This window comes from Hypomesus nipponensis, chromosome 21 (assembly GCF_054491055.1).
Source record: "Hypomesus nipponensis isolate SF chromosome 21, ASM5449105v1, whole genome shotgun sequence".
In the NCBI taxonomy this organism is placed as follows: Eukaryota; Metazoa; Chordata; class Actinopteri; order Osmeriformes; family Osmeridae; genus Hypomesus; species Hypomesus nipponensis.
In genome coordinates this window covers 7,812,087-7,825,000 of record NC_140381.1, presented here as the reverse complement: position 1 = coordinate 7,825,000, position 12,914 = coordinate 7,812,087, and the positions used below count along the sequence as shown (strand labels likewise).

At 50.6% G+C, this 12,914-nt stretch overlaps 2 protein-coding genes across 2 annotated transcripts in view; one reads left to right on the top strand and one right to left on the bottom strand.

The window, feature by feature from the left end:
- The window catches only part of ntn1a (netrin 1a), a 55,821-nt gene extending 49,939 nt beyond the window's left edge, over positions 1-5,882 (top strand). The window contains exons 6-7 of the mRNA XM_084685137.1: positions 958-1,032; positions 5,533-5,882. Coding sequence (XP_084541263.1) covers positions 958-1,032; positions 5,533-5,861 — 404 coding nt within the window. The 3' untranslated portion in view covers positions 5,862-5,882. The remainder of the gene's footprint in view (positions 1-957; positions 1,033-5,532) is intronic.
- A 3,637-nt stretch (positions 5,883-9,519) lies between these two features.
- Positions 9,520-12,914, bottom strand: part of stx8 (syntaxin 8) — a 33,926-nt gene continuing 30,531 nt past the window's right edge. Inside the window, exon 8 of the mRNA XM_084686074.1 lies at positions 9,520-9,815. Coding sequence (XP_084542200.1) covers positions 9,751-9,815 — 65 coding nt within the window. The 3' untranslated portion in view covers positions 9,520-9,750. The remainder of the gene's footprint in view (positions 9,816-12,914) is intronic.

Genomic DNA, 12,914 nt, shown 5'->3' with positions numbered 1-12,914 from the left:
GCTTCTCTGATCAGGCCTGAAGCAGAGGAGGTCGGGCGTTGATCTGGAACGCACCCCTGGCGGTCCCCCGCCACTGCAGAAGAAGGGTTGCGGAACAGTTTGGGTGGGGGGGAGATGGGGGGGGGGAGTGGGAGGGGGGTTTGGGCGCCTGGTCCTGCGTGAGGTATTTATTTGTTCGCCAGCGACGGGGTGGACGCCCCGAAAAAAGGGGGACCTATTGGAGGCGAACCCTTCATGGGCTGCTAATTTTCCCTTCCTGACCTCCCTTTGTGCTGCACTGACCCCCATTCTCCCCCATCCTCCGCCCTGCCCTGCCCTGCCCCGCCCCCCCTCCCATCACCACCACCGTCCCCCCACCCCCCCTCCATAGTACACCCAGCCACCACCACCCCCGAGTTCCACCAATGTAATAACACTAAAATCTGAACACGGCCAGGGGGTCTCGAGGTTGGGTGATTTTTAAGGTGGGGGGAGTTCATAGGCCTTAATCAGCCCCATAGTGGAACATTGACAGGGGGGAAAAAATGGGGGGGAGGTAATTTGTATGGTTCTCAAAAACCCCGTCGGTGGCAACCTAAGCACTAGTCCAATAACACCAGCCCAGCCCAGCCCACCACCCCTCCCATCAGGGATAGGCCACAGACGGGGTCTGGCGACCGCAGCGTCCCCCCCACCCCACACCCCTGCTCCTCCTCTATTGTCTGGGCCTTTCTATAGGGACCAGTAGTCCTCTCAATGCCTCCACATAAGCCCTCTATTAGACAGGACAATGTGACCCAGCAGATGCATATCAGCGCCACACCAAGGGAATTCAGAAGATGTGCTGTCCTTATTGTCTTACTGTTCCCAGTTGTTTTAACCGAGCGTATCATTCCCTCTTTCTCTCCCCTCCCCCCTCCTCCGCCCTTTATTCTCCCTCTCTTTAACCATCTCACCTACCCTGGCTCCGGCTCACAGACTGTGACTCCTACTGCAAGGCGTCCAAAGGCAAGCTGAAGATCAACATGAAGAAATACTGCAAGAAAGATTACGGTAAAGCCTCTCGGGGTCCAGTGGCCTGCCTTCTTGCACTGTACACACACACACACGGCCTTCGAAAACAATGCTTCAGGGTGTAGTGACCCTGCCTTGCTCTGATCCATGATGTGGCTTACCGTCCCCAAAGCCGTTAGGGGGGGGGGGGAAATAATGCCAAACACATCCCAGATCCCCATCCGGGGGGCAGAGTCTCAGACCCTTCAGGTACTGTGGGCCCAAACTCCTCTATTTGTGGTTCCCCACCTCGGTGTGGCCTGGCTTAGCTCCTGCACTGGACACCCCACTATCTCCTTGGGGGGGGGGGGGGGGGGGGGGGAATCCTGCTGACGGCTTAATCGCTGCTACTCCAGAGGAAAGTCCAAGGATCAAACAGGGAAGGAGGGGAATTGGTGTGTGTGTGTGGGGGTGGGTGTGCGTGTGTGGGGGTGGGTGGGTGGGTGGGGGGGGCATCAGAGAGAGAGAGAGGGCTTAGGGTGTAAGGGTGGGGGGGGCGGGGGAGGGTGGTGGGGGGGGTGTGATGGACAGCCCAGCAGGTATTTAAGACCAAAGAGGATCAAGTGTGACGGACAGCGGGGCTGGGTCAGTCTGCCAGAGGTCCTCATTAGGAGAGGGGGCGGGGGTCCTGAAGGTAGGCTTGACCCCTTCCTTTTATTTCCCTGCAGCATTCCGGTGACCATCCGGCAGATCCCCTCCACCCCCCCCCCCACCCCCCCCTTTCAGAAAAAGGTGCGGTTAAGATGTGCGAGCCCCCCTCGCCCCACCTCCACCACCGGGCCCCTGATTGAAGCCAGTCAGTTTAATCGGTGAAGCGAGACACGCCGTCCTGCAGCATACCTCAGCAGATTGAATGACAGTCGTCACCATTGTTCTGGGTGGGATTTAGGCCGGGTCAGGTTAGACACCTCTGGTCGTGATGTCAGGACTCCCCCCCCCACACACACACACCCCCACCGTCTCCTAGATGTGCACCGGCTCAACCCTACAAACCTACTGGCCTGAACGATCCACACATGCCCATGAGGTTTCTCATCTTCGTCCTGCAACCTAGGTTTCAGCCCAGTGATAACTATCAGGAAGTTAATATTAAGAAGCATATATTCAATATTAAGAAGCATTACACAGAGCATGAAGGTTAGATTTTTCTATGTTACTATGCCGGTCATCACATTGACGCCATACCCACAGCGCGTTGTGTCTACCACACACGTGTTGAAGCAAGGGTGTAGCGATATCTCGTTTGAGTCATATTGAGCTGTGAGTGGAGCACAGTGAAGGATATGGAGGGCCAGGTTCCCGAATGGAGCACAACTGGGCCCTGTCTGACACACCTCGGACCCCCCAAACACAGTCCTCCAGCCTGGCTGCCTGCTGAAGGGTGACACACTTCATCTGCGCGCGTTTGAAGACATCAGACTACAGTGAGGCGTCCTGGAGGGGTGGGCGGGAAGGGAGTGAGCTGTTTCCTGTGAGCAGGACACGTCACGGCCTCCCCGGTGAGGCGTCGCTGAGGGTCCCAGAGAGAGCAGCATCGTTTTGTCACCCTCCTGAGAGGGTCTCCGACCCCACGTCCTCCGCTCACGCATTCACAGAGTTTCCCCCCATCGCCGTGGCATGTGCCAGGGGTAGGAGCACACGCGTGTGTGTGTGTGTGTGTGTAGGGGACGTGCTGGTGAGTGATTCCAGCACCACCCCAGAAGACCTCAGGGAGGGCTGTGACTCATTGGATTTCCTCCAGTGTGTGTGTGTGTGTGTGTGTGTGCAGCAGCACGGTTAGGGTACACGCTCCTGCGCTGAGGAGGGCTACATTGGGGAACTCCTGCTGCTCATTCTTACAGTCCCCTCCAATTACCAATTACAGTCAATTTCCTGCTTCCCCTCTAACCCCCCCACCCCCCTCCCGTCCTTCATACTAGAGGTGTACAGACCCGACACTTCACTCACTCAGTCAATGTGATCTCACGCAACTGCACCGCCCCCCCCCCCCCCCCCCCGCCTCCAAACTTTTGTTCGGGAGACGTATACGGTAAAAGTTTGACCGCCTCTCGGCCGCGTTGGGCGAGGGAGCCGTTCTAAACGACACAGACACACTCCACCCACCCATGGAGAACCACGGGGTGCTGGGGTCTTGTCTTTCAGTCCCCCACACAAAGGGCATGGGGGGGGGAGGTTGGGATTGGGGGGGGGGGCGGGAGGGAGCGGGGCAATTAGCACATCGGCACGCTCAGTGGGACTGCACTCAACCAATGGGGGGGTGGTGGTGGTGGTGGTGGTGGGGACGGGGGGCGTTTCCATACGTACAATGAACCTGATTCATGGGTTTACTTGCCCTTGACGCGTCAGTGCGATCCCCCAAACAGAGAGCGCCTTCCAGTGGCGGCCGCCGGGAAAGGCCAGGGTGACGGAGGGAGTTCACCTCCAGGTCGACGGCCTCCAGCAGACCTGGAGGTGAGCGGCCGGGGCCCCTTAACGCCTCTCACGCCGTGCCTCCGGTCTGCCGTGCCTCCGGGAGGGGGGGCTTCCTCAAACGCCAGGCCCGCCCCGTGTGCTTGACGGTGATATGAAAGGCGCGATGTCACCCCCCCCCCCCCACCACCAGTCCCTGCGCTGTGATCCACCATGCCTGACGTGCAGCCAGCCAACTCTGGACATGACTCATTTAGGCGTGCAGCTCGACTCCGCATCATTAAGAGCGTGTAGGTGGGTCGGAGGGGACAGCCGTGACCCCCCCAGAGTAGAGTAGCTGTGGTTCACTTCAGAGGATGATGGCCCCTAAGAGTTCCGTACGGCTCCTAAGGGTCCCATTTAGGCGTGCTGCAAATGGCCTGCCTCGATTCAGTGTGGCGCACTCTGTTGGATTTACGAGAAAGGAGGGCTGTCCGCTCTCTCCCTCTCTCTCTCCCACTCTACGTCAACAAGGGTTTTTTTTCCTCTTTCTCCCTCGTTCCTTCCCCCTTTACCTCTCTCTCTCTCTCTCTCTCTCTCTCTCTCTATCTCGCTCTCTCTATCTCGATGTCGCTCTCTCTCTCTCTCTCTCTCTCTCTCTCTGATTGTCTCACCCACTCTTTCCTTCCCTCTCCCCCTCTCAGCCCGGGTCATTAATCATGTGATATTACTCCCCGTGTCACTCCCACCCTCGTCCGAGCCAGGCTCCTCCTACTCCAACTCTTCCTAATCACTTAACAAATCACCCTGTTCCGACAGCAGCGTCTGACAGTGTGCCACACACACAGGCGCGCGCCTTAACCTCACCAGCCAAAGGGATGCCACCATAGCCAATAGAGATGCTACCACTGTCTGATTTGTAGAGTCTTAAACCACTTGGGCAAGAACATTGCCCAATGATAATTCCACAAGATTCATTACCGTCAACTCTTTTTTTGGAGGCTGAACAGAATACCGACAATGAGTCTCGTCATAGCTACAAGACTAGCACCACAGTGGGGTTCCCTACTTTGACAGAGGTGTTTAGCGTCACCTGGGGGGAGCTAAGTGGCGGCCCATGGGGCTCAGACAGTGGTGGTCCTACAGGGATCCCTTCATAGCCTGCAACACATGGTAGACTGTCATGCCCTATTGGGCTTGAATTTCTGAGGACTCCAGACCATTTAGAAGAGAGTGAGAGTAAGACAGAGAGAGAGACACACACAGAGAGAGACACACAGAGAGAAAGAGAGAGACACAGAGTCACAGAGAGACACACAGACAGCCACAGAGAGAGAGAGAGAGAGAGAGAGAGAGAGAGAGAGAGAGAGAGAGAGAGAGAGAGAGAGAGAGAGAGAGAGAGAGAGAGAGAGAGAGAGAGAGAGAGAGAGACCATCCTAGGTGGACGACTGGCGCCTGTGCTTACTTTCCCACTGATATCTACACAACAGTCACAGCTGGAGGAAGAGCCAGTCAGCTTTCAGAAAGGCATACTTCCTGCAGTCTCCAGTCAAAAGACCCATTCCCTCAGACAGTGCGTCCGTGAGGGCATTTCTGGAGAGAAAATCTCAGTCAGCAAAAAAAAAAAGAACATTTTCTTGTCACATTCTATTCACCAAATATTGACTCTGCATTGTGTTCGGCCGCACCTTTCTAAATACCAGAACCGACAAGTGGGGGACAGGGAAGACATTTCCGAGAGGGAAAGTTGGGAGTGTTTTGGCACTTGGTGCCATAGTAACGGTCGTTGGTTATCACCCGCGTGTGTCCACGGAGAAGAGGAGCAGGAAGGGAAAAGGTCAGGACAGCAGGAAGGAGTGGAGCACACGATAAAGACCGAGGGGGGAGGGGGGAGGGGATGGGAGGGGGTGATGTGTCATCTGTGCCAGGAAGAGGGAGGGATGCGAGTCGTTGAATTCAGCTCTGTGATACCCGGACCCCAGACAGGAAACCAGCAAATCCCATCGCTGGAATCGAGTCAGCCTTGTTGGAGGAAGACATAACAATAAGACAGTGTAATGTCTCATGTACTTTTGCCTTGTTCCCCCCTCCCCTCCCCTCTCCCCTCCACAGCGGTCCAGGTGCACATCCTGAAGGCGGACAAGGCGGGCGAGTGGTGGAAGTTCACCGTCAACATCATCTCCGTCTACAAGCAGGGCGAGAGCCGCATCCGCCGCGGCGACCAGTCCCTGTGGGTGAGGGCCAAGGACGTGGCCTGCAAGTGCCCCAAGGTCAAGCCCGGGAAGAAGTACCTGCTCCTGGGCAACGACGAGGACTCCCCGGGCCAGAGCGGCGTGGTGGCCGACAAGGGCAGCCTGGTCATCCAGTGGAGGGACACGTGGGCCCGTCGGCTCAGGAAGTTCCAGCAGCGCGAGAAGAAAGGCAAGTGCAAGAAGGCATAGGGCGGGGGAGGACGCCACCCCACCCCCCCGGCCCCCCGGAGGACGGAGGGTTGGGGGGAGGGGGGGGGGTTAAAAAAAAGGACAGGAGAGGAGGCGGAGGAGTGAGGGAGGTAAAAAAAAAAGGAGTGGATCGGAGGAGGAGCGGGAGAGACGGAGGGAGAGAGGAGCGAGGACAGAAAGGGACTGTGACCGTCGCTGCTTTGTTTCGTTTTGTTTTTCGTTGTAGAAGCATGAAGAGAATATTATTAGGATGATTTTGTTTTCTAGTGAACTTTTATTGTGAAGGAGCTCACCACCTCGTAGATCTGGTTTCATGGGTTTTTATTTCATCCTCCGAGATTCGTCTCTTTGTGGATTTGCTGAGTTGGCACCGGCATATACAGTTCTTTTATTTCTTTTCTTTTTTTCCTCGCAAACATCCGTTGATGCTGGTGCAACATAACAATGACAAAGACACACAGTCACTGAATTCATCATCTTCTCTCTCATCCACCTTTGCTCTGCCATCCTCAATCCGGACTTGGGCATACCATCGGCTCCTATTAGAACCAAGTGCCATAAAATAACATTGTTTTGAAGCCTCAATAAGTTGACCACTGTTCTACCATTTATATTACATGTGGGTAAACTCACACGTTTTGGTTGCACACCGGCAATGTTTAAGTGGGTCAGATTGCAGGTGGTTAGATATACGCCCCCAGTGATATCCTCAGTGATATAATTAACAAGAATCTAGTTGACTGATTAAGCTAATTAAGCACAGCCGAACCCCAACAGACTACCAACAGTATTGTCCTGGATGACGCTACTTCCACGAGCCCACAGTATTCTGAAGGGGATCACACAAAGGAATGTTCCTCGACTTGACCTGTGAGAGTTACAAGCTCGTGTGTACAGGCCACACAGCGCGACAACCCCTTCTCTTCCGACAGGCCGGTCTTTCCTTTCCCTCACTGTCCCTGTGCTGCTGGTAGACGCTGACGCTAGTGCTCTGACCCTTCGACCGGACTCCAGTAGACGACAACGGACATTGACAATGTCTAGAAGGTCACCCAGAGAGAGCTTTGGATGTCTGTATGACTTTCCATGACAATATCATGTAGTACAATACAATTATACAATACATGTCACTGAAAACATCAAACTGACAGTGCCATTGGAGTCCCGTGGCAACTTCACGTTCGACATGCATCCAAACACTTTGCTTGCGAGCCTAGCCCCTCGTCTAAGTGAAATGGGAGAGGACTTTTTTTTGGTCCCGATGTCTGTACGTGAAGCACATTCAGGCATGTGCTTCACGTCAGACAAAAAGAAAGCATTTGTGGTTTCATAAATGATACTGGAGGGTTTGGTATTGTGTGGGGCCAGGATAACATTGTTTTAGAGAAAATGTTAACCAAGCATTGTATGGTGTGAAAATACTGGTACCCAGTTTGAAAAACGTAACAATGTACATATTTATACGACCTTTCTCCTAGGACAATATTTCCTAATCCTTTTCATGCCAATCTGCACAACACTGTTTATGCAGTGTTGAATTTACTTAAATACTATTTTACGCCCAGTGAGAATTATGACTATATATTAAATAGATGAATGTTTTTTTTTCTCCTCAAATGTAAAGCCCTCTTTGTGATTGAAAAATGCTTCCTTCCCAGGTACTAATAGTGGCAATAAAGCATTACATCTGTATAGGTAGTATTTTTATGTGAAAGTTATCTAGATTATAATACACTATTTTTTGTTATCTTCAATGTATTGATTGTAGATTGTAGCAGGCAAAGAGAAAGAACAGACAGTAAAAATAACAGTATTTAAATCTTGGTTGCACTAGGCAACAGAAAAGTATGAGAGGCAATAAGTAAACGTTTTGACCTGGATGACTATGAAACTTTAAAACCGAATCAAAAGTATGAACTTCCTACAACGACATCCTCCGCTCACCATGCCGTGGCCTCAACTCTGTGTAATGTAGTGCACATTTCAGCACTGTGCACCACCTGGATCCTGTGGGCTGTTGTTGACAGGTTATGGGGATGTGTCTAGTCTAGACCTGCAGACATCTCTATGGAGATCCTACAGGGCTGTCAAAGGAATTATGTCCAGAAATAAATTGCATAAGGGTAAGGCTACCAGGATAACTGCAGATATTGAAAAGCATTTCATTTAATGACCTGATTGTCCCCATTCTGAAATAAATATTCAACATCTGTGTTTGATTTCAAACCAATCCAATCATGGTGACATGGTGGATCTGATTTGAGGTATATTGGTTCCAGATCGTTTAGATAGATATGCTTTTTGCTGGTGTCTTCTTGCAAAGATGAAATATATACATGACATATACATATATTTATACATATATTGACATAACTGCCTTCAACGTTATATCCGTACCATGCAACTTCACACGTAAATGTATCTCTGTTTGGCACCGAGGATATAATCAAAACCTAATCTTTAAAAAAAAAGTCTTTTAAGCACCCATGATGTAAATTTGAGATTGTTTTTTTTCTGAGCAATGGGTCGGCAGCCTCCACGATCAAATGTTAACTGTAGACAGCCTGTCAAATTGTTGCTTTTGTTCATGCTATGAATTGTAAATTTTGTTTAGCTGTTTATTGCAAGAAACCCTTGCAGTGCTGTTTTACAATGCGTACTAATATATTATGGTTATTATATATGAATATATTTAATGACACGAGACATTGTGGATTTTATTGTCTTTTTCGCCTTTTTTTTTTTTTTTTACTTGTTTGTGGTCGTTTAGATGGTTGTGATAAAAAAAAAGAAGGAAACTTTAACTACTGAACACCAACCTGGTAGAACTAAATCCAGAATTCAGTTGAAATAAACTCGTTATTAAGTGAAACGTGTGCCTTGTTTTCTTTCTAAATCAGTTCCCAAGTCCTGAAGTTCATCATGTCTGACACAAGACCCTTCCTCGTTCTACAGTGGGGGGGGGAGACGCAGACAAGATTTCTGACCTGGACCTGGTATGCAGAGTTGAACACATTCTGCAAGTTAGGAAACGCTGGCAAATCTCAAAGTCTGAAAACTCTGCCAAATTCCGGCGATTCGGTTGAATGGTAGCCTTTTGAGCACCGTGTTACATTATCACCATCCTCCCGAAACCCTCGAACACAAACCCAGATGGCAGCCAAGGGTCTAGTAACAGTACATGTCATTTATTGGAAAATTACAACATACCATTAAGTTCATTTGATTTACAGGAAAGGAAAACAGTCATAGTTAGCGACAAGGTTTGTGTTATTTGTTTTGGCTGGCATTATTCCATAAACATTATAAAAATCCAAAGACAAATCATAACATGAACATTAGAGAGCAGCGAGGAAAGGTAAATATCAGAGTGAGTATTGCTAAGCCAGTGGAATCACCGTCCTTGTACCTTCTGACCACAGACAGAATTATTAAAAGGAAATCAAAGTCCCACGGCAGCAGCTCCTACTGTAGGGTCACACTGCCCTCTACCCAACCAAACACCCTTTAACAAAATAATATGCTTCTCGTCTTCCGTTCGAGGGTTCAGCTTCTCGTCCTGGCCTCCGTACGGCAAGAAACGGTAACAGTTCACTTACCCACTGACTTCAACGGGCGGGCAAGGTCAACATCCAGGGACAGGAGAGAGAGATGGGAATGGTGTGTGCGAGAGTGTGCGCGCGTCTCTGTGTGTCAGTACGTGTGTTTGTCTGGCTGTGTGTGTGTGTGTGTGTGTGTGTGTGAACTGTATGGCGAGCCATGCTGTGCAAAGAGAGCAAAGTCAAACGGTCCCATCTCCCCCGAAGGCCCCCCGGTTCACGCTCAAGAGTCCTGATCCAATCCAGCAGTCTCCAGTAGCAGCCGGGGCTCCGTACACAAAGAGATGCCCTTAAACCGGCCACACGGCCACCACTATGATGGCGACCAACAGGAGGACGATCACTACCAGCATCCCTGACGGGGGGGGGGAAGACACAGAGGAAGGGTTTAGACAGCAGCTCACCCTGAAAGTCCAACAAGGTTCTATGATAGCTACATGCTCCACAGGGCAAGGGGGGAGTCACCAGACCCCAGACACAAAGGAACTGCACAGCGATTCAGTCTGGCCATGCAGTTCATGGCAGAGCCACGGAATACACTCGTTTGTGGAAAGTCATCACGGGGGAAGACTTGGAGATGTTAGCTGAAACACACACACACTAACGCACGCTCAGTACGTTTCCCTGAGCTACGCCCTCACAGCCCAATTCCATTTTCTCCCCCCCCCATGATGACTTCATGCAGCATACATGCAGGGTATAGCCACGGAATCTTTATTGACACAGATCACACACTGCGATATGCACGTGTTTCGGATTTGGCGTGAGACGGGGTAATCGATGTTTTCCACTGACAAGTACTAGCTCGCACTTCATCAAAAGCACTTTGCCCCAGAGAGACCTGACGGTATCACACATAGCTTAGGCGTTAGCCATCACAGATGGAAATCCTGACTCCAAAAAACCCAGAATCAAACCCCCACATACGTCAAGGTCAAATCAGCCAGCTAGTCAACGTGCTAAATGGTTGAAGAATGTCATTGTTTTTATTTGATTTATTTAAGCCTTCATACCATTAGTAAGAGGGAGAGGTGGGTATGTTTGAGGAAAGGCTATTCCACCTACAGCTGTTTTGAATTCAGAAATCCTTCCGAGGTGTTTGATGGAAAGGGGTTGGGGGGAGGAGGTGGGGTTGCGAATGGGCTTGTGCCATTTATCTCCCATCAGAATCCCCCCCAGACAAAGAGGTCTGAGGTGCATTACGTGACACGGTGGTCTTCCCAAGTCATGCCACACACACACACAAACGTTCCACAAACGTCCTCCCAAGGACGCGTTTACCTGACATTTTCCCCTTTCCCTTTTCCTCTTGCGCCCTCCTTACCAACGCTACTTCAACGGCACGGGGGAGGTGAAGGTTTCAAGCAACTGCGTCTCCCAGACATCTGTCGACAGTCCTCCTCGCCGACTCGGCTGGTCTCTCCTTCCCCCGACCCACCCCGAGACCCCCCTGACCATTCACTTTTGGTTTACATTTCTCTCATACTTTGGGGCTTTCTCCTCACGCATTCCCCCCACTGGCGTAATGAGCCAGTCCATCTGCTGGGACAGAGACAGGGGGTGATGTGGCCATGCAGAACGAATGGTCCGGTGCTCTTTGGGGAACGCAAAGACCAGCACGCCAGGAGAGGAGGAGGACGACTTGGCCGCCAGTGGTCCAGACACCTCGTTACGGCGGGTGAGTCACTCTCTTGCCAGTCCTTGGGAATTTCATCACATGATACGGCAGCTGCCACACTTGCTTCGGGTGTATCTACCAATGAGGATTGAGGATTTGGGCAAAGGAACGAAGCAGGAAAGTTTTGGTGGCTATCACATATTTATACCCGCTATGAAGGGGTCTTGAAAACTGATGCTATCGGTTCAAAACGAATCAACAGTTTGGATCTTCGAGCAGACCGAATGACCTCGTCTGTTTATAACTGACACACGTTAGCCGTTCAACATAAACATCAAGAAAGAAACATTCCTCCCAGCTGTTCTGGTGATGGCTCTTTAAACACCTCACAGCAAAGCAAATATACACACACAAACTGCCCCTCCAATTATCTGGGCTTCAGCGTGAAGGATGTCGAGGCAGCGAAGGAGTCCATCGACTTATCTGCCATTAAATTCAGCTTGTCGCACGCAGATATATCGAGACTAATCCTGAATCCGCCGAGAGCTTTTTTAAACTATTATGGACAAATGCAACAATGGTTTGGAGACCCATGCCTTGTAGCTAAATCTTCAAACTAGACATCAAATGTTATTGAGAAGTTAGCTAACACCCAATCGCCTCGGCCAGGGACACCCGAGGCGTCCTCTTCTGATTGGCTGTTGTCGTTGTGCCGAGTAACTCAATAAGCTCCTTCTGACCCCCCCCCCCCCCCTCTGGGAGGGTGATGGTAATAATCGTGTTTGCAGGGCCAGATAGAGAAGGGATGCACCGTAGACTGCGAAAGGGGGTTTGTTGTCAGTCAATGTGACCACCCTGGAGCTTTACAAGCCATGCTTGGGCTACACCCTTTTCTGACAAGTTGGGAAGACAAATTACAATTGATTGGGGTGGGGGGTGGGTGGGTGTAATGGGGGACTTGGAGGGTGCGTGGATATTGGGTTTTACACCTCCCCATCCCCCCCATCCCCTTTATAGTTTCTTGCCTGTGGTTCAAAGCCCTTTTTTCAACCAACAAAAGGCATGGCTGACCGATGACGGATAGGGTCAAGTTTTATGCTAACGTGTTTAGCCTGACACTTATTATTTGTCAAATTGTCATCTGCTGGAATTTCTCACACAAAACGGACAAGTTGGACTGATGTCACTTTTTTTTTTTTTTTTTTTACAATGTAGCAGACGCGTTTTATAAGACGGCCCGTGTATCACGAGTCAATCCTCTAAATATTTTTAATTAGCTCATGTCAAAGACGGTAACAGTCGCAAAAAGCTGCTGTTCCAACTCTATTGTTTTACAGCCCTCCAATGTTCCACTGTTGGCAGCCAAAAGCAAGTCATAAATGTGAGGTAAGCGTACGTACACGTGACAAACCTCTGCTTCTAATACCTGGGTAGTTCATGAGCTCATAGATCCATAGATCCTCAGGTTCCAAATGCAGTTTAAGTTTCAAATTCAGAAATTCAACTGGGATTCTTCTTCTTCTCACAGAGGCTTCTGTAGATAAAGGTCTGCATTCGATATAACAGGCTATAATTTAAGACTAAAACAAGGGGGTCCCCCCCCCCCCAAAAAAAAAAAGGTTCACAGCGGGTAAGTGCAATTCAGCTCTACATTCTTCAATTATGTTTCTTCTCCAGCATAGTGCCCAACCCCCCAACTACTCCTGTCAGAAGTCTAAACCATTCATGCTCCACTTCAGATGCGAGCCACCTGCGGGATTCTGGGATTGCAGAGTGGTCCTCCTCAGGCCCCAGAGGATTAGCCGGTGGAGAGGGGTCGCTCCTGAAGATGTCTGA